At 39.0% G+C, this 24,238-nt stretch overlaps 1 protein-coding gene across 1 annotated transcript in view; it reads right to left on the bottom strand.

The window, feature by feature from the left end:
• The window catches only part of ANXA10 (annexin A10), a 43,792-nt gene that overhangs the window by 13,791 nt on the left and 5,763 nt on the right, over window positions 1-24,238 (bottom strand). The window contains exons 2-5 of the mRNA XM_006081875.1: window positions 24,004-24,098; window positions 3,557-3,670; window positions 1,635-1,725; window positions 330-409 (exon numbers count right to left, since the gene is read on the bottom strand). Of these exons, the coding sequence (XP_006081937.1) occupies window positions 330-409; window positions 1,635-1,725; window positions 3,557-3,670; window positions 24,004-24,098 (380 nt within the window). The remainder of the gene's footprint in view (window positions 1-329; window positions 410-1,634; window positions 1,726-3,556; window positions 3,671-24,003; window positions 24,099-24,238) is intronic.

Below are 24,238 nucleotides of genomic sequence, written 5' to 3'. Positions count from 1 at the left end.
CCGGAATCGAACCTGGGACCTTTCAGTCCGCAGGCCGACGCTCTATCCACTGAGCCAAACCGGTTTCGGCTACCTTCTGTCTTTGATTTGACATAGGAATCCCCCCAAATGAAGATAGCAAAATTACAGAGATGGTGTACTATTTATATTTGTTTCTTTCTATACTCAATTCATGTTTCTATTATAGTGGCTTGAATTGATTTGGTATTTAGTAAGTGTTATCATATAGAATTTACTGTTAAACTGGAGGTTTCTGTTCTGTTTTTTGAAAATGAAACATACCTATTTTTTTAATAGTGCAAAATGGTGTGAATTTTTGAGTATCATACCTGGACCAAGTTCATGAGAGTATCTCTGAAGTGTCCTGAGGTCTCTGAGTAAATGTCTTCTTGAAGGTTACTGCCGTACTCTGAATAAGAAAACACCCATGTTAAAGCTGTGAGTTATTATAGAACCATATATCGATGCACTTGGACTAAGTTAATGCTACTTCCTCAGTTGAGAGTGGAAAACAAAGGAAATACAATCAATCTGTTGATATTTCTTTGTCCTTTAATACCTTCTACTCAGAAGAAGCCAATACACAGTTCACCCACATAACAGTAACGTTGGCACGGGTCTGTTTTCTTAAAACATATCATCTATTAACTTCATTCCAAAGTTGAAAAACAATATTGGAAGTCATTTCACATTTTCTAATTCTCAAAATTTAGAATGATAAATTATATTCCCATAGACTGCTGCTCAGCCCAGAGCTTTTCCCAAGTGCTTTGTCTCACTTTAATATTTTAAGTGAAGGGTCTTACTTACTTCATTCCCCTTGGGAAATATTTGTTTTTGTTCAAATGCAATATAGCAGACTGCCGGGGACATTTTCCTGACATTCAATGTCACATAATACAGAATGCATTAAACCTTTTTGAAAATGAAAATAGTTAACCCGTCTACTTTAAAAATGTGTAAATGTCTGATTTTGAGGTAGATTACAGTGATTGTAAAATGTATATAAAGTGAAGTAGTCATCCATATTTGTACAATTAGCTGAGCAGTTATTGCCCATCGCTTTATTTTGTCTATGTACCTGGTCTCTCCTGAGTAAGAGTTAAAATGACCCCTGACCACTGTGCTGAGCATTTTCCTGTCTTAATGTAAACATTCACCTCATAGAAACTTGTAATCATTTTCCTGGAAAAAATACTTCATTTAATTGTCTAGGGAATAGTTTCATTTTTAATTTAAAAAATTTTAATATAGAGATTTTTTATTTTTAGAGACAGGAAGGGAGAGGAAGAGAGAGAGAGAAACATCGATGTGAGAGCCAAAACATCAATTGGCTGCCTCCTGCACACTTTCTACTGGTAATTGAGCCACAACCTGGGCATGTGCCCTGATGGGGAATCGAACGAGCAATCTTTAGGTGCACAGGACGACACCCAATCAAATGAATCACACCGGCCAGGGCAATCATTTCATTTTTAATACCCTAATCATCACTTTTACTTAATGAGTTTATAGTTTTTATATTTCAAATATAAGAGTGTCTTAGAAAATCCTTTAAAATACATCAATAATTTTGTTTTTGTTATTTGAAAAATATAAGGTTGATATGTGTGTAAATATGTGTATTTCCTTACGCAAACAGTAGGCTTCTCTCATTTGGAAAATTTCTCCATTTGTTCTTGAAGCTAATATATCAATGAGGCAATTCTCTTCAGTGCCTACTCCCTGGAAAGACAGAAAAAGAGAAATATCAAGGTATTTGCACTGGGAATAATAGTGCACCTTATGCAGTATAAAGGGATACAGCTTTCTGGAATTCTGAGAGGAGGCAGAGGCCAACAGGAGTGTGTTTAGGTTCAAAATAAGCCCAATTCAGTCTGCGTCTGCTATTTACCAGCTGTTCGAGAAGATAATATTATTTGAAACCTGTTCCTTCATTTAGAATAAAACAACATGGGCATTTCTAAATAATGTGGAAAAAGATATTTAAACAATGCTCAGGACACTGATTTTTTGCTGCTCAAATATCAATTTTTTGGCAAGCTGAAATTAGAACCTAGGTCCTTAATTTCCTAAGGATGATTAGGGACTGCTCCCTGCCTTTTCCTAGATATGGAATTTTGTACCATTTGCCTAAACATTTGAATTGTGTACTTTCCATGGTCTCTTGCAGCCTAACACATATACAGAGTGGGGCAAAAGTAGGTTTACAGTTGTTCATATGGAAAACAATACAATAATTAATAAATAATAATACAAGAATAACCTCTGTTTTGAGATTCATAACTGTAAGTCTATTTTGCCCTGCTTTGTATTCTTCTCTGATAGTAATTTTAAAGACAGCATGTCTTTTTCGGAAAAGCTTCAGAAATTCTTACTACTGTTCTATGTGGTATAGAAAAAATATTAGTTTCATCTAAACCAGCGGTTCTCAACCTGTGGGTCGCGACCCCTTTGGCGGTCGAACGACCCTTTCACAGGGGTCGCCTAAGACCATCCTGCATATCAGATATTTACATTACGATTCATAACAGTAGCAACATTACAGTTATGAAGTAGCAACGAAAATAATTTTATGGTTGGGTCACAACATGAGGAACTGTATTTAAAGGGCTAGAAGGTTGAGAACCACTGATCTAAACAGTAACATGACTTCCTTCTTATCTTATAGTTTTTAATCTAATAACTTTGCAAGATGTAGTAATTGACATATGTAACTTTAAAAAAGCAATTAGTTGAAATTCATATGAATTTTATACAGTGCCTATTCTGATCTACAAATATACGATGGCTAAAATCCAGGTTCCCTTAATTTTTTGTTCCTTTCCTCTTTCTTGTCCCACGTTGTTCACAGATGGTGGTAATCTGGTCATTGGCAGGCATTGTATTGGAATGATTTCAACAGTCCTGCAGGTGTTTAATATCAACATTTGGAAAGATGTAAAAACTCTTTTTTGTTCCCTATCCCTAGTCAACAAAATTTCTAACAAATCTGTAGTCGATTTATTTTATAGAAATTATTTTCCTGTGAAAAAGAATATTCTAATCCTTCAGAAGTAAAATTTAGATACATTTGAGTAATAGTTTTTTGGTTAAGGACTAACTTAAGATCACAAAAATATCCAAATAAAGATGCCATCTATATATTGTGTCCAACTCAGTATCCTATTTTTACTTAATAAGCCAAATTTTTTACAAATAATTTAAAGAGATTCACGTGAGGTAACATTTCCCCTTAATATAAGAATACATGGTGGGGAGGGAGAATCTGAATAGGACCCTGAAGCTTATTTCCTTTTTCCTTTTGGTAGCTCAGCTGGGCCAGGAAGTCTGAATCTGCATAACAAAAGAACAGGCTAATCCCACCCCGTGATCTCTAGAGGACCCCTCTCCTGACAGGGCCACTTCTGACCACAGCATTTCCATGGTCTCATCTTCGCTTAGATATTCCCTTTGTTCTTCCAGATCACATGTAACAACATCACAGGGCACTTTCTTCTCTACCAAACTAAGGGCCTGTGCCTATTTCAGGTCTCTTTTTGCATCAGACCACTACCTTCATGGCATGCCAGAGTTCGTGAGCGTCATAAGATGGTGGTGAGTACATGAGGCCAACCATGACATCTTTGAAGTGATCTGAAAGCTTCTCCTTCAAGTCACCAATCAGGTCCTATGAGGGAAAAAGTAAATATTTTTATTGTATCAGTGACCAACTATACAAGACTTTAATTGCATAAAGTCTTCTAGTAAAATTTCCTTTTCCATGTCATTTCACTTAATAACAAGTCTGGTTTTGATTCATACATATAGACATGGATTATACAAGATGATGGACTTGAGGGTTTGAAAATGACTGGTGTAATCACATCTCTCCATGAGATGTCATCTGTATGGATATTCTAGTCAATGAACAGGGAACAATATTCTTTCCCTTATCTCAGCCCAACCCTCTTTTGACCTCAGTGTGAAGATAAATAAAAGTTGAAACCTACAAACATTTTGGTTAGGAGTTCTTAGTTTTCTTGTGTGGAATTAATAAAACATTAGTCCTTAAATAAAATACACATTTTATTTATTTTATTTTATTTTATTTTATTTATTTTATTTTATTATTTTATTTTATTTTATTATTTTATTATTTTATTTTATTTTATTTTATTTTATTTTATTTTATTTTATTTTATTTTATTTTATTTTATTTTATTTTATTTTATTTTATTTTATTTTATTGTAGCAGTCTCTCTTAGCAGGGGGTTCCTGGTTATACTATTGCCAAAAAGCTTGTGTGAAAGATTTTAGTAATCTTAGACCTTTCTTCAAATAGCCAAATTAATACAAGCATGATGAATTTTTGTCCTTTTAAGACATATATAAAAGTATGAAATTGATTGTTTTACTTTGACTTTTATTTTATTTAGTATAGGATGGGTATTTAAAAACATATATGTTAAATTTATCTTTTGTACAGTTAAAAATATATCTGTTTCAAATTTATCATTCCTTGCTAAAATGTATGAAGTACATTCAATGTTACTTTAAAATATGCACTATTTTAGTTCTGAGGTGGTTCAACAATAGAATGCAAGTGAAAGATCCCAGTGAGGCATAATAAGCTGTAATACAATATAAACAAAATAGCTATAATTTTTATTTTATATCTAACAGCACCTCTCCTATAATTTTTTTTTAAATATATTTTATTGATTTTTTACAGAGAGGAAGGGAGAGAGATAGAGAGTTAGAAACATCGATGAGAGAGAAACATCGACCAGCTGCCTCCTGCACATCTCCCACTGGGGATATGCCCGCAACCAAGGCACATGCCCTTGACCGGAATCGAACCCGGGACCTTTCAATATAAACAAAATAGTTATAATTTTTATTTTATATTTAACAGCACCTCTCCTATAATTTGATTTTTCTTTTTTCAGTGAGTAAAAGCATTCTTCCACATGGTGAAAATTGGTAATACAGAGAATCTGTTGAATTTTCGTTAGGGTCAATGCAATTCATTTAATGAGCAATTATGGCCAGAGTTGTGTCAGGTGTTTGGAGTAATATAAAACCATAAAATCTCCATTTTCTTGGAGCTTATGTTCTACTTAATTTCCTCATTATTTGCCACTGATTTTTTTTCTAATTTCTCTACCAAATAGCTCTTAAGGTGCGATTATGAACCAGGCTCTCTTCCAAGTGCTGGGGCTACAGCAATAAATAAAACGGATATGAGCATGTGAGCTTGTAAAGCTTATATTCTCACATCCACAGGAACTCAATGACTATTATTTTATATTTATTTAATACTGTTTCCCAGACATGGTGGTAAGTGAGGGAGAAATACAACATAGACCATGTTTTTAAGGAGATTCACATTCCACAAACCCAAGATATCATAAGTAAAAATGTGAGCTAATATACGTCCTAGGGCTTTCAATAGAATTTTTCACATCAGTTCCTAAAGCAGTAGTACAAGAGGGTGAAAATAATTCAGATAAGAGATCCATCCTGATCTCTTATCTGAATTGCTTTCAGGATTAGGGCATTGGGACGTGTTTAGACAAAAGACAAGTAGTATTGTGATGGGAGGTAGAGAAGGTATTTGTGATGCTTCATTTTGTGTCAAGGTGACATTTTATGTGTCAATGTTTGACCCAGCTATTTGGTCAATCATTATTCTTGATATTACTGTAAAGGGTTTTTTGTGTGTTGTTTTGTTTTGATGAGTTTAACATTTAAAGCAGTAGACTTTGAGTAAAACAGATTATTCTCCATAATGTGGTGGGTCTCGGTCAATTGAAGGCCGTAATAGAAACAGACTGACTTCCCTAGAAGAGAATTCCGCCAGCAGACCTTGGAACTAAACTGCAAATCCTCCCCAAGCCTGCTGAACAAGCACAGAGATTTTGAGATTGCTGGTCTCTACAATAATGTGAGCTAATTTCTAAAAATCCTCTCTATGTGTATCTGTGATCGATATATGGAGAGGAGAGAGGAAGAAATACTGAGATACTTTTTGTTGTGTGGACGGGGAGGGAAAGGATGGATTCGGATGCACTGAGCCTTAGGAGTGGCTCAGATAATGGACTAATCTGCCTGGCCTGCAGCTCACCTGCCGCCAATTCACTCTTCCCAGCGAAAGGCTGATCTCTCGAGATCTCGGGAGTTCTAGGGACCGCAGGGGACTCCAGTGCTGAGGTCCGTGTCTCGGACTCTTCAGTAAGGAGGCTGGCTCAGGCCACCCGTCAGGCAAACACGTACAAATGCGTGTACATAACCCTGACTTGGACACCCTCCCAGAAGGTAAGGAGTCGGTAAAAGAGAAGCGTCTGTGTGCTTTGCATTTGTCGTGTGAATAAGTCAACCCAAGGAGACGAATGCTCCACTTGGAGAGCACGTGGGTCTGAAACTGGGCTCACGGTGCAGAACTGGGTGTTGTGGTGCATCCTCGCCGCTGTGGGAACTCAGGAACCAGCGCAGCTTTTGGTGACAAAGCAGCTCTGAGCCTGTGTTCCATTAATTCAGCAAACGACGATGGCTTCTTTAAATGACGGTTTTCTCAATAAGCATCACTCAGAGATGTGGACCTTAATTAATGGTAGCGAATTTAACTTTTATTAGCCTACCCCTTTTAAAATTTCAAAATGGGATATCGCTTAGAAGACTTGTGCCTTTAGAACTATTTCCTTCAATAATTTCCAGTTAGTCATTTCGTTGTTTTAAAAGAAGTTTAGGATACAGCGCCTGTTTCTTTTCTATATGGACTCTCCCATATATATACAAAAACTTTTTAAAGCCATTTAAAAGGAATCAGAGGCCTTTCAATTTAGTATATTTTAGCAATGTTTGCATACTAGTATATTGTAGGGAAATTGTACATCCAACATTAATATTGGTGTCATAAGGTAATTAGACACCAATTTAGTGGGGTCATGTGATAATTGTAGTTGAGAGGAAGAGTTTGGAAAATTATTCAGATAAATTTAATATAATATTCTGTTTGGAGGTGGGATGCTCTTTCCTTTACTCCAACTGAACATCACTGAAGTAGAAAAGAACAGTATATACATACTTAAAGCAAAGCTATAATCTATTCTAGTACATATTATTAAAGGCCAAAATGAGGCTCTCATGAGCAGTTCATTGAGATTCACAAAGTTATAGAAATTCATAAAAAGAAAGATGCTATCAGTAAAATGAGGGTTCATGGGAAGTGTAGATATGAGCTGGACCTTGAAAGATGATTTAGTTAGACAAAGGCATAGGAGAGGTCAACAATAGACAATATTTAAGGACAGAGAAAGCACTGGCTTGGGTAGAATAAAAGGTTCACATGAAAGGGATAAGCTAGCTCTAAATAAATGTTGAATTGTTTTGAAATCTAAATGTTTTAGATGTACTTTTTAAATGTTTGTATTGATCTTTAAAAAGAGAGGAAGGCAGAGAAACATAATGGATCAGCATAGCCCCCACTGGGATAGAGCCCGCAACCTGGGCATGTGCCCCGACTGGGAATTGAGCCAGTGACCTCTTGGTTCCTGGGTTGAAGCTCAAGTACTGAGCCACATCGGCCAAGAAAAATCTGTTTTAAAGGAGCTTTTGAATGTTAGTTATTCTTATATCCCTTCGAGTTCAGAGTGGAAAGACCCCAATAATGGAACGTGAAGCAGGTCAGGCAGAAGAGTGTGATGATTATAATAACCACTAATACTTACTGCTCACTGTCTGACTATCAGAATAGCTATAATAATTTATTACAACAACCCTATGAATTAGGAACTACAATCATCCCACTGTACAGATGAGGAAACTGTGGCATGTTGAGCTTAAGTAGCAATTTCCATACAAAGCAACAAGTGAGTGATGGAGCCTGTATTTTAAATCAAGCATTTTGGCCTTCTAGTCTATGTTATGTAGGTCCCAGGAAGTCACTAGTCATATATCAGCAAGGTGATGAACATAACACATAGGTGGTGAATGCAGCATTTATGGACATTTAAATTTAGTGGCAGTGGTTTGAAGGTTTAAATGCAAATAGATCAATCATGGTACTTGGCAGTTGGTGAAAAGGTAGGAATATTAGAATTATCTCCTTTATGAGTCTTCCTCTAATTCCGAGTGAAGTTGATTAATTCGTTGCCAGCACTGCTCTATCTTCCATATTTTATACTAGATTTTAATGACCATATGATTTGCATTGATTTCCTCCCAAAGTCTATCAGAATGTGGATTTGCTCATAAATGTTCCTAAATTCATCATTTAACTCTAGTACAGTATGCAGTATACAAAATGTGCAGAGGATAAAGTATATATAACATACAAATAACTGTATAAACCAGTGAAAGAAGAATGAATGGGGAAGAAACCCCATAATTTACTGATTATATTTAAAGAATAACGAAATTGTTCAAGCTGAAGATTGCTTGGGAATTGCAAACGTGTTTTATTTAATCTTTAGTCACATTTCTTTGATCATCGTCCCTCCCAAACATTTACTGTATATACTTCCTCATTTACTATGTATACTGATACTGAACACCTCTGTGTATTTTCCGTTGTAGATGGAGATTAGTGATGCCACTAGATGGCACTGGTATACTAGTATTTTTGTTTTGTAACTCAGGTGTGTGTGTGTGTGTGTGTGTGTGTGTGTGTGTGTGTGTATACATGGGTATAGTAAACCAATTTTATAAAAGATTGCAATGAAATTATAAAATTTCAGTGAAATCAATGTCATCTAATGTCATTAGAGTGTACAGGTTCTGAAGGTAGAATGCTTGGGTTTGAATCCTGACTACACAAAGTACCAACTGTGAAATTGCACTAAGTAACCTATTACCTCTTTGTGTCTAACTGAAAATAATAAGAGCACCTACCTCAGAGTTTTGATCTAAGTATAAAAATATTTAACTTAGGTGACATTCTTAAACATTTTCTGGCACATATGAGGCACTCAAAAATGTCTCTTTTTGTCTTTCAAGAAAAATTAAGTAATTTACTGCAGATCAAAAATGACATACTAGATTATCTCCCTGTCTCTCCACTCTTTCTGTCTGTCTAGCTCAATTTCTCTCTCCACCTCAGAACTTTATTATATATCTCACAACTTTTATAATACCCAAATGTTCATAAATTTTATTGTCTCTTACAAGTACATCCAGAAACTGATGATGCCTTACCTCTTTCATTGCTACACACCTTGTTCAGCCCACACCTATATTACTGTGGTAGCATTAACTACTCTTCTATATTAGAGTAGTAGCCTCCAAATGAGTCTTCCTTCTGTCCTTGTACCCCACCATCTCCCCTCAATGCCTCTGACAGTGTGATCCCATAAAAATACAAAATCAGATTAGTGATTAGTCACTCTTCTCCACAAAATGCCCTTTCTTTCTCATTCTAAACTCCAGGATAAACTACAGTTATTGTTGTGTAGTTGACCTCAGGATAAAGCAAACATGCCAGGTGTTTGATTGCATTCAAATGTCAAAGCACCTACAATAAACTGTTCACAAGGTTCATGACATGTTCTTGGTCACTTCTCTGCCCTCATCTCCTCTTACTCTTCTCCTTGCTCCTGAGCTCTCTGCCCCACCTTCAGTGAGCTTCTTACTGACTGGAATAGCAGACTTGCTCCCATCTCAGAGTCTTTGCTCTTGCCATTCCCTCTTCCCTGAATGGTCTTTCTTAGATATTCAAATGGCTCATCCCTCCCTGCCTTCCTCACAAAGCCCGCCTTGGTCACACTACTAAAAGTTACACCTGGTCTCCCAACACTTCCTGTATTTCTCACCAGGTGTCTTCTTTTTCCTACCATATTTATTGCCTTTTGATATGACACATTTTACTGAATGCAAGCTCGATCATGGCAGGGCTATTGGTCTGTTTTATTCATAGCTCTTTCACGGCCCACAGAATTGTGCCTGCTACACAATTGTAAACACTCACAGAATCAGTACAAAATGAGGACCACTTGTTATTCAACTATTATGTGTTTGAAGTCATTTTGGCTGTTCAAAAGATAAACAAGCAGTTTTATGTAGTGGAGGGTGTGGAAACACAGAAATTACAATTTTCCTGCCATGCAAAAAATGCTAAGTGCTACAGCAGTGAAAATAGTATGATATGGTCAGGACCACGAGGAGGAGGTATTACTTTCAGTTGGGAAGATAGATATTAAATAATATGTTTGAATAGCTAAACTTTGCAAGTTCAAAGAGGAGCCTTCAAATAGGTTCTCTAATTAGAGTCTTAAATTCTCACTTGGCATTGTATAAATAACTTTGCACAGGCAACCTTTGGAGTGTGACTTTCCCCAGCCTGGCTGTCTCTGCTTTCTTGGTTGCCGAAGACTTGCCTTAAAGGGACTCTGTGGGAATCACAGCTTGGCCCTGCATTAAGCTAATGAGTCCTTGCTTTTCAAATTGAGCTGATGAAACTGCAGATTACCCATATTGCAGCTCTTCTGACCACTCCACTTAAACTAAAAGTAAAATGGCAGTTTCTTTCTTGTTTCTCTTTCTTTTATCTAATTATGTTTCACCAGGGGCAAGAAGTAGAAGTGTGACTAACATTTTGTGTGTCTGGATATGCTCAGGGGAACAGTTTTATAGTTTTATCTGCTTTCAACTTATATGCTTTCTCCTATTATCATAAAAAAATAATACTTGCTGTTTAAACATTTAATGATGTCAGCCAGTGTAAAGTGTAACTTAGAATTTGTCTTAATTTTACCCATGGTGTAAATACTTGCACAGTTTTATATTATAGAAACATTTGTGCAAGGTGAATATTCTTTTGAACACCTTCACTTTAGGGATGTTTTCACAGTTTATTTAGTGATTCACTTTTTAATAGAAATTGGAATTGTTAATCTTTGATAATCTTTTTTTTTTTGAGAATCACTATATAAAAGCTAAAACTCTCCCTCTCAAAAACAACAAAATATAACACACATTGATTCAAAGGTCTAGTTGATCTCAGAAGAAAGAGGAACTCCTGGGTGTAAAAACTAGGAGAGAGATGAAAACCAGAAGATAAGCAAATGAACTCATCTTGATGATAACCTTGCAGGTGACTGGGGGAAAGTAGAGGTTGGTGTGATAACTATGTGTTTGGGATTTCAAAGCCCAATGTGAGATATTGTATAAGGACTGGAGAATGTTTATGGGGCCAGTGTAACAGGGGAAACTAAGTCTGAAACCTGTTATATGAGGTTGGCATCCTCAGTAAAGATGTGAGCTAGGAAAAAAAATACAATTGATCCTTGAATAACATAATGGGTTAGGGGCACCAACTCACTCACAGTGGAAAATTTGTGTATAACTTAAGTCAGCCTTCCTTGTGCATGAATTCCTACCTGGAGATCGAAAATCTGTAACTTTCAGCATTGAAAGATGGGTAGGAAGTTCATCTCTTATTGCCTGGGTTTTGAATTGAAGAATATTTTCTCTGAGAACTCAAAAGAATAGATCTTGGGCTTGAATTATCATATGAACTGAGAACTCCATCAAGATAAATCATCATGAAAGTTAGTCCTGAGCTGGTGATTCTTTGGGGACACCAAGAATAAGCAAATGCAAAATTAATGGTTTTGAATTCTGAAATCTAGAGAAATTTTATGACTTTTCAGAAAAAAATAATTCTCACTGAAGAAAGCAAGATACACTTTAAATGTTCTCACAATAAAAACATGATATGCACTTAGAATCAGTTTTCCAGAAGGATAGATGGTGGACTCTATAAATAGCAGAATTCAAAACCATGAATTTGAGGCAATAACAATCTAAAAGAACACCATGTAAAAAAAGATAGTCTTGAAAAGAAAGCAAATGAAATTCTAGAAATTAAAAACTTCTACAATTAAAAATACAACATATATTTTAGAATAGCTAATAAGCAGCTAAATATGGAATTAGTAAATTAGAGAACTATCTGAAAAAAAATGACAAAAAAATTCCACAGAGACAAATAAGAAATAGGTGATATGAACATGATGTTAAGAAACTTGCAAGAACAAACTTCTTTTGAGTAGGATTTATAGGAGGAAAGAATGTAGACAATGCCAGAGATACTATTTCAAATACTATCTACACTAAAAAAGGCAAACATGCAAATTGACCTTACCTTCACTACGCCTTAAGCCACGCCCATCAGCCAATCAGAGCGACTATATGCAAATTAACCCAAACAAGATGGAGGCCGGCAGCCACAGAGCTGGAGCAAGCAGGAGGCTTGGTGGCCAATGATGGAGGAAGCCAAGCTTCCCACCTGCCGCGGCTGGCTCAGCTCCACTCAAAGCAACAAAGTTTCAATTATAGAAGATAAATAAACCCCAGATACCTGCTTTCAGCAGGCCGTGGCCATGGAGCTGGAGCGAGCAGGAAGCTTGGGTTGCCCCTGGCGATGGAGGAAGCCAAGCTTCCCTCTCGCCCGCCCTGGCTGGCTCTGAGCTCCTCTCAAGGCTACAAAGTTTCAATTATAGAAGGTAAATAAATCCCAGAATAAAAAAAGAAAAAAAGGAGAGGCTGGGAGCTTCCGACGCCGGGGGGGGGGGGGCTTGGCCAGCCTGCAAATGGCCATCAGCCCCTCACCCAGACTGGCCAGGCTCCCCAGTGGGGACCCCATACCCTAAAGGGGGGTGTGACCAGCCTGCATACAGCCATCATCCCCTCACCCAGGCTGGCCAAACCTCCATGGGGTGAGGGTCCCCACTTGGGGGGGGCTTGACCAGCCTGCAAACAGCTATCAGCCCCTCACACAGGCTGGCCAGTCACCCCAGCGGGACCCCCACCCTGATCCGGGACACTCTTCAGGGCAAACCAGCCGGCCCCCACCTGTGCACCAGGCCTCTATCCTATATAGTAAAAGGGTAATATGCAAACTGACCCTAACAGCAGAAGGACTGGGAATCACTGGTCACTATGACACACACTGACCACCAGGGGCCAGAATCTCAATGCAGGAGCTGCCCCCTGGTGGTCAGTGTGCTCCCACAGGGGGAGCTCTGCTCAGCCACAAGCCAGGCTGACGGCTGCCAGTACAGCAGTGGTGGTGGGAGCCTCTCCCGCCTCCTCAGCAGTGCTAAGGATGTCCGACTGCAGCTTAGGCCTGCTCCCCGCTGGCAAGTGGACATCTTCCCAGGGTTCCCGGGCTGCCAGAGGGATGTCTGACTGCCTGCTTAGGCCCAATCCCCCGAGGAGCGGGCCTAAGCCAGCAGGTGATCATCCCCCGAGGGTCCCAGACTGTGAGAGGGCACAGGCCAGGCTGAGGGCCCCTCCCCCCCCCCGAGTGCACAGATGTTTGTGCACCGGGCCTCCAGTCCTATATAATAAAACCCTAATATGCAAATCGACCGAACAGCAGAACACCCAGTCACTATGATGTGCACTGACAACCAGGGGGCGGACACTCAATGCTGGAGCTGCCCCCTGGTGGTCAGTGCACTCCCACAGGGGGAGCACTGCTCAGCCAGAAGCCAGGCTCACAGCTGGCGAGCACAGCAATGGTGGCAGGAGCCTCTCCTGCCTCTGCAGCATTGCTAAGGATGTCAGACTGATGGCTTAGGGAGTGGGGAGCAGGCCTAAGGTGTCAGCTGGACATCCCCCGAAGGCTCCCGTACTGCGAGAGGGCACAGGCTGGGCTGAGGGACCCCTCCCCCCAGTGCATGAATGTCATGCACCGGGCCTCTAGTATAATATATTAACCCTTAGCTGTTAAATAAAAGTACACAAACCTGTTGACTAACCCAGTGACACTGAAGAATACAAAATATAAAGAAAATATCTTAAAAGCAACCAGAGAATAAAAGGTAACCCAGAAAGGAGTGAAGAGAGAAAAGCATCAAAAGAGATCAGGAAAAAAAAAATTGAAATTACATCTGCAAAGTCCTAAGGAAAAATAATTAGAATCTAGCCTAGAATTCTGTAGCAATCTAAACTAATATTTTAAAAATGAGGGAAAAAATGAAAATATTCTGAAAAAGACTGAAATAACTTAAACAGTTATTTGTTATTTCTGGGGAAAAAATAACCCTAAATGAATGTCCTTGGAAAAATGACATTGAACTCAGCAACATAGAGTTGGACATTAGAAGAAAAATGAACAAAGAAGTTGAAAATTATAAATAAAACTAAAGCATTAAACTTATAAAACATCAACATAATGATTATTTTGGGGAGTATAAAACAAGATAGAATAAAATATATTCTATAATAATAATATACTGCCTGGAAAATACCCCTAACTATTATGTTAATGCCAGGCATAAACTTAAGAGGTGTCATTTTGAAGATGGAATAGCAAATGCTACAGAGTCCATTTCAAAGACAAATTTATTTTTAAAACTTCCCATGTGTGAGCGAACACCAAATCAGTCAAAAGGTGCAAACCCAATGGCTGTGGCCAGAAAGAAATGTGGCTCTGGCCACTGAATCATGAGTATACATTGCTAAAGCATACAGTGTCTGCAGTGACGAACTTGCCACCTGCTATGGAACTTTGTGTAGCCCCATATCATCAGAAGATAATGTTTCTTATTGATGCTGATCCTCTCTTTGCCCTCATGTCTTTTCCTTCCTTCTACACCAACGTCTGCTGGGATCAGGAGAGAAATAATAAGGGGTGGGGCCAAGGTCTTCCTGTCCCATTGTGGACTAAAGTCCCATTCATACTTGTCTGAATATGCTGGGAGGCACTCCGGAGTAGAAGGACTCAAGTTTTTTATGAATGTGTTGGATACAGCCGCCAGGTCACCATTCCCTGTGGACCCATTGATTGAAGTTGGGGGGTACCCACATTCAAATGATGGGTGTGGGAACAGTTTGCAGTGGAAGAAGGGAAGCTAAAGGTGCTTGCGATTGGAGCCCTTTGGGCTGATTCACTGTACTATTTAATAACTTCTATTGCTGAATATAGTTGGTATTTATGTTTTATTTGTTTCTGCTATGAATGCTTATAAATGCCAAAGGGGATGCTCTTGATAGGAAAAGAGCCACATATAGGGAAGTGCTTTCACCTATAGCCACATATAGGAAGGCTCCATAACCCCAGTGATCACTTTCTGTTAAGTCTCTGTGACACAGGCTTTGTTGATGGGAATCTCTGGCAAGAGGAGGTAGCCCCCCAGAGGTGCTTCTTGGTGTTGTGAACTTGCTGCCTTCCCTTCCTCATATGACTTCACCTTTGAAAAGCAGCTATTGTTTTGCTACTGATCTCTTACAGAAACCAAATACCTGATCTATGAAGGCTTGTGACTCTTGTGCCTGATCGTCCCATTTTAATGGGACAACTGGGATCCAATGACTAGTGAAGGGGAAGAAATCAACAAGTTTCACTTGTCAGATGGACATGGCACTCTGAAGAGAACAGCTGGCCTGGCCCCAGGAGCATCTTGGCTTTACATGAAAAATGGCAGCTATTATTGTTTTTTTTTTAGAAAGATTTTAACCCCCACTTTGGGCTTGAAACAAGCTGCTGAATCAATGGAGATGTCAATCAGTTGCCCTAAATGCCTTGACCTGGTTCACTGAAACCAGATGGTGTCCACTGGGCTGCTGTGGCTGTTCAACTCAGCACCACCTGTGCAGAACCAAGAATGGATGCTTTTTGTTCTATGGGCAGAAATCAAGGCTGTTCTCATAGTTCTGGCTAGTATTCCCTTGATAAACTTTTTAATCTTTTTACCCAGTCTTGCGCTGTCAGGCCTAAATATCTCTTTGTTTTAACAATTGGAAAAGATTGCATATGAAAAGGGAGTTTCTTTGGGGCTGTCTGTGGTCTGTGGAAACATACTATAACTGACAGGAACTTTCGTGTCCACAGTAAGGGCTTATTCCCTGATGATAACAAATGGCACCCAGCTGCCAATCAAGCCTGCAGTGCCCAGATTATACCATTGCTACCTGGATCCATCATTATACTGCTCATTATAACACATGCATCATTGTGATCTGGGCACGTACAAACTCTTCTGTGTGTCTGCTGCCAAGGTGACCACTGCTTATGAGCTTTGCAACTCCACTCAAAAGTTGCCTTGCTTGCCCTGGCCGGGTAGCTCGGTTGGTTAGAGCACTGTCCTGATATTTCAAGGTTGTGGGTTTGATCTCTGGTCAGGGCACATACAAGATTATACCAATGAATGCATAAATAAAGTGGGACAACCAATTGATGTCTCTCTCCCTCTTTCTCTCTCTCTCAAAATCAATTTTTTAAAAAGTTGCCTTGCTTTATTCATGGTGAAGGAAGTAAAAGTTCAGAGGGCATTGCTCTTGCAGAGCCCTTTCAGATGGGCTTCTAGGGCTACTAGTTGACTCAAAACTATTGAGGCTTTTTCAAGTTGCAGTGCTGCTAGTCCTGTTCAATCAGCTGGCTCTGGACATGCCACTGTGGTCCTTTAAATTAATCTGTGTTGTGTATTTGGCTTTCCAGACTATTTGCATTCTGACCCTGTATGGTTTTTATTATGAAAACTACTCAACAATAGACATATTCAAGGTATTTGATGAATTTTCCATACTCCCCACCATTCACCAATTATTGGTGAAAATTGATCAACTCAGAGAGATTTCTGACTCTATCTCCTTTAGCTCCTTCTGATGTTCACAGCTTTGTATGTAGTTTGGTCCTGAATGCAGTTGTCCCTCCTGAATAATGATCACGAGGAAGGTGGATAGTTATTGTGATTATATATATATTTGTATAAATATATTTGGTCTTCATCCCAGTTTCTGGAACAGAGCTCCTAAAACCTTGTAATTTTCTGAGTGATAGGAATGAGAGCAGCATCTTTTGTTATTTATAAAAAGCCTCTTTCAACTATTCCTAGGTGTATGCTAATGAGGTAATCTTAGAGGAAGGGGCTGGTTGACAGAGTACCCAACCATATGATTATAGGATTGGATCAGGTCATTAAAGATCATTACTCCTGATCTTTAGGGAGGAGAGAAGGGCTGGCGACTGGCTTATTCAATCATGCCTTTGTAATGAAGCCTCACAAGAAGCCTCACTAAAGAGGTTTGGGTTGCTGAACACATCAAGGTACTGAGGAGGTACATGCCTAGAGATGATATGAAAACTCTGCACCCTTCCCCATATACTCTGCCCTACCCATCTCTCCATGTAGTTCTTCTCGAGTCATATCCTCTTCCATAAATCGGTAACTGTAAGCTTAACACTTTACCAAGTTCTGTGAGCCATTCTAGCATATTATCGAACCATGGAGAGGGTTGTGGGAATCCTTGATTTATACTCAGTTAGTCACAAGTATAGGCAACAGTCTAGGATTTTCGGTTAGCATCAGAAATGGGAGGCAGTCTTGTGAGGCTGAGCCTGTAATCTGTGGGGTCTGTGGTAACTCTGGGTAGTCTGTATCAGAATTGTTTAATTTGAGGAGAAGAATTACAGACATTTAGTGTTAAAAGTATTGAATTTGTGTAAGTATAGAGAGGAACAGTTTTCCTTTAGTCGTGTAGACATATTTTGAAAATTTGGGACTCTACCCTAACCATTCCTGAATGTGATGCCTCTTTCTCCGAAATTGTCAACTTCAGGGTGTACTGGTTGGTCTACTCTGTGGGTGGCAGTCTAACCAAAGTGGGCATAGGATTTCAAACAATTTTGGTTTAGCCACCCAGGTTATCTCTGGAGTCTCATAATTCTAGATCATAAAGAAAATGACTACTTGGTTGAATACATTGACTGTGTGTGAAACATAATGACTTTCTTAAAGTTTTATTAAAATGCCTTTGTCCATTCTGCAACTGACACTTCCAAAAGAAAGTTCTGAGTGTGAGTTGGAAATAACAGGAAATATGGTGAAGTTACAGCTACTAGAATCCTAGCAATTTTCTAGTGGTAAAGTAGTAACAACAACCTTGGCCCCTGGAGAGAGAATGTTTAATCACACTACTTTGCCCTAGTAGGTATTCAGGGCAGCCTCAATTCACTGGCCAAGATTGTTATGGATGATAGACTTGCCCTGGACTTCCTCTTTGTAGGCCAAGTTAAAGTCTGTGCCATCGCTAATATATCCTGCTGCATCTAGATGAAAACTTCAAACCAAGTGGAAAGGTCATTGTTAAAACTTAAAGAGAAAGTCACTCAGCTTTTCAAGATAGGCCCTGATGATTTATGGGATTTGTTCAGCTCATTGGGTCCAGGCCCCTATGGGGGCATGGTTGGAATCAATACTGCCAATTGACCTCCCCCTGCTTCTTGAAATCTTTTGATAATTAAATGCTGTGTGAGACAAATTGATGGATTTAGTCTCAGCTTTTGTTGGTCAGAATAATAGAAATGGCTTAGGGATTGGTGTACTCAGAAAAAAAGTCAACGGTGAAAGTGGCATAGAAATGAGGGATGATATTATTGGGAGACAATTTTTTTGTAGTTTTCATGTTTCTGAATGTTATACAAGGTGAGCCACTGACAGCCCTTTGTTCTGGATTACCTTTCCAAGGATGTTTGTGTAGTGAATAGCATCGGAAGATAAAGTATTTCCCTGTGCATTCTGCCCATTATAAGTCATTCAAGTTTCTAATCTTACTAGAGGCCCGATGCAAGAAATTCATGCAAGGGGCTCGTCCCTCGCAGCCATGGCAGCTTGCCTTGGCTCTCATAGCCCTGGCTTCATCCAGAAGGTCGCCTGGAAGGATGTCCAGAAGGTCATTCGGCTGTCCGGTCTAATTAGCATATTACGCTTTTATTATTATAGATGGTTTTTCTTCAGCATTGCAACCCACTGCATGTGCAGGTGTTATCTAGTCACCTTTGCTTTGACCCATGGGATTGAGGCTTGGGGAACTGGGGCAAAATTTCTGACATTCTGGCTGCCACTATTACTGTGAATGCTAACCTGTCTTTTTGTCTTTGACTCAGGAGTCTCCTGGGTTCCCCCAGTATCTGTGTCGTATTGAATGGTTCACTTGCTATCTTGTAAACATATTAAAGTCTCACACCCTTCACATTTCTTGATACAAGATAGACAACATAGTGTGAAATGAATCCATATACTGGAAGAAAGTATTTTCGGTCCACATATACAAGACTTGACTAATATCCAAATTAGATAAATAACTACAAATTAACAAATAAATTGCAAGCCACTGAACAAAAAATATGCACAAAGAATATAAAGAGAATTCTTAAAAGAAGTAGGAACCAGAATGTAAAAGAAACATATGAAAAGGTGCTCAACATTACATGTTATTAGGGAAAATGCAAGTTAAAACCACAGTGAGAGTCCATTTACATCCACAAGACTGGTCAAAAGCTAAGAAGTTTTATGAGAATTTAAAGGAAATGGGAATCATTATATATTGCATGTGGGAGTTTAAATTTATAGAACTGCTTTAAAGAGTGTTTTGCAGCCTAATGGGGTCTAGCTTTAGCAGTATTGAGTTTTCTTTCTCCCTCCTTTCTTCCCACTCTCCTCCCTCCCTCCAACTTTGAGTTCCTCCCTCCCTCCCTGGCAGAGATTGTACTTGTTATTTCAAAGAGAAATAATTGTTCAGGATGTAACAAGTATTCACAGGGGGCTTTACTACACTTATAAAACTTTGATTCCATAGAAAACATTTTTGGGAAAAAAATTTTTTTGATGGTTAAGTTCCCAATTTCACTAAAAGGAGTATATTTAACCCATGATACATTTGAAAGATAAGGTTGTTGTACCATTTAAATTATTTAATTCATTCTTATAAAACTGATCTGTGACAAACTGTGTAATAAAATTCAGCTTTGAGGATAAACCTATATCTACCCCATCACTTCCAAACTAAAAGTGAGGATAGAGAAGATAAAATACCTACTACTGGTACTAGTGACATGGTAATTCTACCTTTAATGTAGGTAAGATAACTTTCTAGCCAGCACTTCCTAGGTATGTTGATACTTCAAGATCAGTGGTTTTAACCATGAAAATGAGAGGTGAATGGGGGAGGGGTGGGGAGGACAGTTATGAGAACAAGCTGGATTTGAAGAGTGCACTTGAACTCTTCATGCATTCACAACTCGTTATTGAGTAACAACTGTATTAGTCTGCTTGGGCTGCCATAACACAATTCCACAGACTGGGTATTTACTGCAGAATTTTATTTCCTAACAGCCCTAGAGTCTGGAGGTCCAAGTATAAGGTACCAGCAGAGTGGTTCTCTAGTGAGACTTCGTTTCCTGGCTTACAACTGGCCACCTTGTTGTGTGCTCACATGGCCTTTCCTCTGTGCTACACCCCTGGTATCTTTTTCTCTTCTTATAAGGACACCCATCCTAATTGGACTAGGGCCTCACCCTTAAGACCTCATTTAACCCTAATCATCCCCTTAAAGACCCTGTCTCCAAACAGTCACATTGGGGGTAGGGCTTCCACACATAAATATTGAGGGACACAATTCAGTCTGAAACACCAGTCATATGCCTGCCACTGTTGTAAAGGCTGGGGACACATTAGTGAACAAGACAAAGGTTCCTCCCCTTGTTGGGCTTGTGTTCTAAAGGGAGGTGGCAAACGGAATATTAATTATAATACGTAAATAAATTACGTAATATGTTAGAAAACAATAAATATTATAGAGAAAAGCGAAAGAGAGGTGGAGTAGTAGTACAGATTTGGGGGTGATTGACAATTTTACTTAGAGGAATCAGATTCGGCCCTATTGAGTAGCTGACATTGAGATAAACCTTGAAGGATATGAGGAAATTAGCAGTGTGGATATCTGCCCTTGTTAGTCGGTGTTTATTCAGTTGAGAACAACAGGCATTATTGAGAGGCTTTGGTGGACTTGATTAAGAGTCAGATAACCTTGGTGCAAGTTCTAGCTTTGTGTGACCTGGGGCAAGTCAGCATCTGCACTAAATTACATAACCAACACCACGGGGTTAATGAATTCCAGATGCCAGGATGTTTCAGCGCGGATCATCCCTGTGTTAGATGAAAACTGGGAAAACAAATTGCTTCAGTGCTGAATTTGAACTCCTGCAGGAATCATTGACAGCCAAGCTTATCAGGGATGGAGAGCCTCTCTCCCCAGACTCAGAGCCTTTCACTGTTCCCTGGCTTTCATTGCACTGCCAATAGGATAGCACTTTCTTTGGTGGGGAAGATCAGAGTGACCTCATTAATGATATTGATAAATATGTCAGTCAGAGGCATTCCAAAGGGCTTTGCTTTGGAGTCTAGGGATCCATTTCTGCTTTGGATGAGGCAAAATTGTTGATGGTATTCAGCAGCTCCACTGATGTTAAATATCAAATCATGAGTATTTAAGGAGCAGGCCTAGAATTACACTTTACTCAGCAGCTAAGGAAATAATTCTGTCAACCCCTGGTTATCCATGTTAATAAAAAATAAAACATCAATGCTTATAATACAGGAAATCTATAAACTCTTGCCATGGAAAGGGAAAGGTAGCAGAAGATACCCCTTGGTGAAAGAAGAAGGAATTCAGAGAGTGAGCAGCAGAGGGTCACGAAGCCCTGATTGAAGTTCAGGTAGATTAACCTGGGAGCAGCTATAGTAGAGAATAAGGGAAAAGGAAAATTTAAGAAATGTATGAATATTCATTAAAAAGGAATGTTCCTTTTTTTTTTAAAGAAAAAAAGTACATAGGCAGAATATAATTCCTGCTCTTTCTTTGTTCTATAAATGAAGTGCTTCTTCTGTGTCAGACTCTGGGCTGAGCTCTGCAAAAAATAACCCAATCCCTGATTTTCCAGGTGACAGTCTAGTCAGCGAGAATAACAGGAAAACTAAACAACTCAATGTGGCAAGGCCATGGTGGCATAATGCACGGGGACCTCTGGTAGCCCAGCAGGAGGCCCCTATCCAAGAGCAGAGTGAGTGTGCCAGGCGAGGGTGTCCAGAAGCAGCCCAAACCTTCTTGCATGTTATAGGACGAGGTCCAATTAGCTATGCCTTCACACTGTCATTCAACACACATTCATTAAGCAATCTTGGCATGTGACACAAACATTTGTGCTGAACTCCAGGAGCGCATAAGATGCATTCCAGCTTTTGAGGATTTAGACTCTGATACAGGGAAACAGTTATAAAAAGCTCATGAATGTGTCATTGGGTACCAAGGGGAAGCTACGGGAAGGATGCAGTAGCAGCACAGGTCTGTTCCACTCTGGGCAGTTGTGGCGTAAGAAAAGTGTCCAGTGTCTGGGAAGATGAGTAGGTGTGCAGTGTGTGGAGTGGAGAACCAGGTTGTTGAACATATAGTAGATGAAACACCAAGACTAAGGGGATGGAGTGGGAATGGTTAGTTGGTAGAACTACAAGTAGTTTCCATTGACTTCAGTTGAGCTGTGAAGAAAAGGGAGAGGACTGAAGATAGAGAGCAGAAAGCAAGCAAGCAAGGCTTTGTATGGCCTGGACAGGCATTTGGGTTTATTCCATGGACATATGGACATTTGTTAGTGAGAAATAAGGTAAACATTCTGGGATAAAAGCGGGAAAGTCTAAATTTAGATTTGGAACCATTCTGGCTGCAGTGTGGATAGACCAGAGTGAGAAGGGACTGGGAATAGCAGCCACCAGCTAGGAGTGTCAACATCAGTCTGGGCCTCCAATGTTGAGAGCCTGAACCAAGACTGTATAAGTGAGGGAAAGAGAGACACGTGAGAGGAAAAGTAATTAACAAGACTTTAACAAGGGTCTTTTGGGGGGAGGGGGGGAAGGAGCCAACATGAGTCCCTATCTTCCAGTTAGTGCGATTTAGTGTAGCAGCCATGCTGTTACCAATGGTATAGATTATTCAGCAAAATAAGTCTTTAACAAATTTTGAGACTCTATGTATAGAGTGCAAGTGCTCCACTAGAGTATAAATTGTTTAATAGATTTTACGTTCCTTAAGTACAAGTACCTCATTTCTTAATCACTTTAATCTGTTGTAGTGTAATATTTTAGAGATTGACAAAGCAATGCTTTAACCTAAATTTACCTGATGCATAAAAAACAAAGATGTATGTAAGTCTTTTGGTTAAAAAAATTACTGAAGTGACCTCTCTGGTACCGATATGCATATTAAAACAATATTAGATTACTAATGCTTCAATTTTTCTAGTTTTTACATTCTCCTTCAAAAAAAACTAGCACTGGTGTCATAGGAACATAAGTTAAAGTAATGGTTTGACCTAGATTTAAAAATAACAACATAACTCATTTCCTTCTAAGGCCTAATTCAACTAATTTTACTAGTAGTCATGGCTTTTTGGACTATTAATTTATTCTGAAAAAACAGAGGCTGTCCTTTATTTCATGTATTATAGTTGTTCAAAGACTGATGTTTCAGGATAAAGTAAACTTATATGGACAACTCTATAGAGAAGAATTTTATGATAGTGTTTCATTGATAATGCTCAGTTGACAAAGTAATTGATATTTCAGGCCTTTTGGCCTAAAGAGTTTTTGTTCTGAATGTGTGGTTTAGATGCATAACACAAGAAAGGAATCTTAAATGGCACTTGCTTGAAATTAGAATGTGATTGCTTTAAAATACTATGGAAAGTTTTATTGCCTTAAACTATTTTAACTGCCATTCTTTTTAAATGTTCTCTATAACGACGTGCTGTTAAAGGAAAACCTAGTAGATAATTCACTTTGGTTAAGAGTTTGGGGAATTGCAGGAAAAGAGCTTACTTTTTGACCTAGTGCTCATTATTAGTTCTTTCTGTGCCTTCCCTAAAGCTTGACATGGCTATTCCCAGTGTGAATTTTTTAGCTAATTGGATCAACCAGTAAGGCTAGAAGAACTTTCACTTTTTTGAAGCTGAAGGAATTTTGAGAAAAGGCTAGTGGAGTCACTGTGAGTGTGAAAATAACTCACACACAGATCCATTTGATGATGTATCTTTCTAGTATTCCTGGAAGCATGCTAGACATAGGAACTGTTTCGAATGTACAGCACCATCTGAAATCTTTCTTATCTGTGAGACTGAAAAGAACAGTACCTCTTCTCTCAGGTGTTTGCTCTAAAGTTACATCGGTCAAGATGAAGAGACCTTACCCGGCCATACATGTTCTGGTATGCCTCTGCGATCATCAGCCTCTGTGAGTTGCAGCGTTGAGTTAGAATGCTGATCAGCATGTCTTTGTCACAGCCTGGAAAAGAATCATAATTGAAGTTTAGTAAAGTCACTACTCTGGAGTTAAGAAGAATCCATTATCTAAGGATTAAAACCAGTGTGCAAGCTTTATACCTGATGGGTGCTTTAAAGCAGTGAGCAATTTTAACTAAAATG

The sequence above is a fragment of the Myotis lucifugus genome, unplaced genomic scaffold (assembly GCF_000147115.1).
Source record: "Myotis lucifugus unplaced genomic scaffold, Myoluc2.0 scaffold_1, whole genome shotgun sequence".
NCBI classification, from domain to species: Eukaryota; Metazoa; Chordata; class Mammalia; order Chiroptera; family Vespertilionidae; genus Myotis; species Myotis lucifugus.
This window is presented reverse-complemented; position numbering and strand designations above follow the sequence as displayed.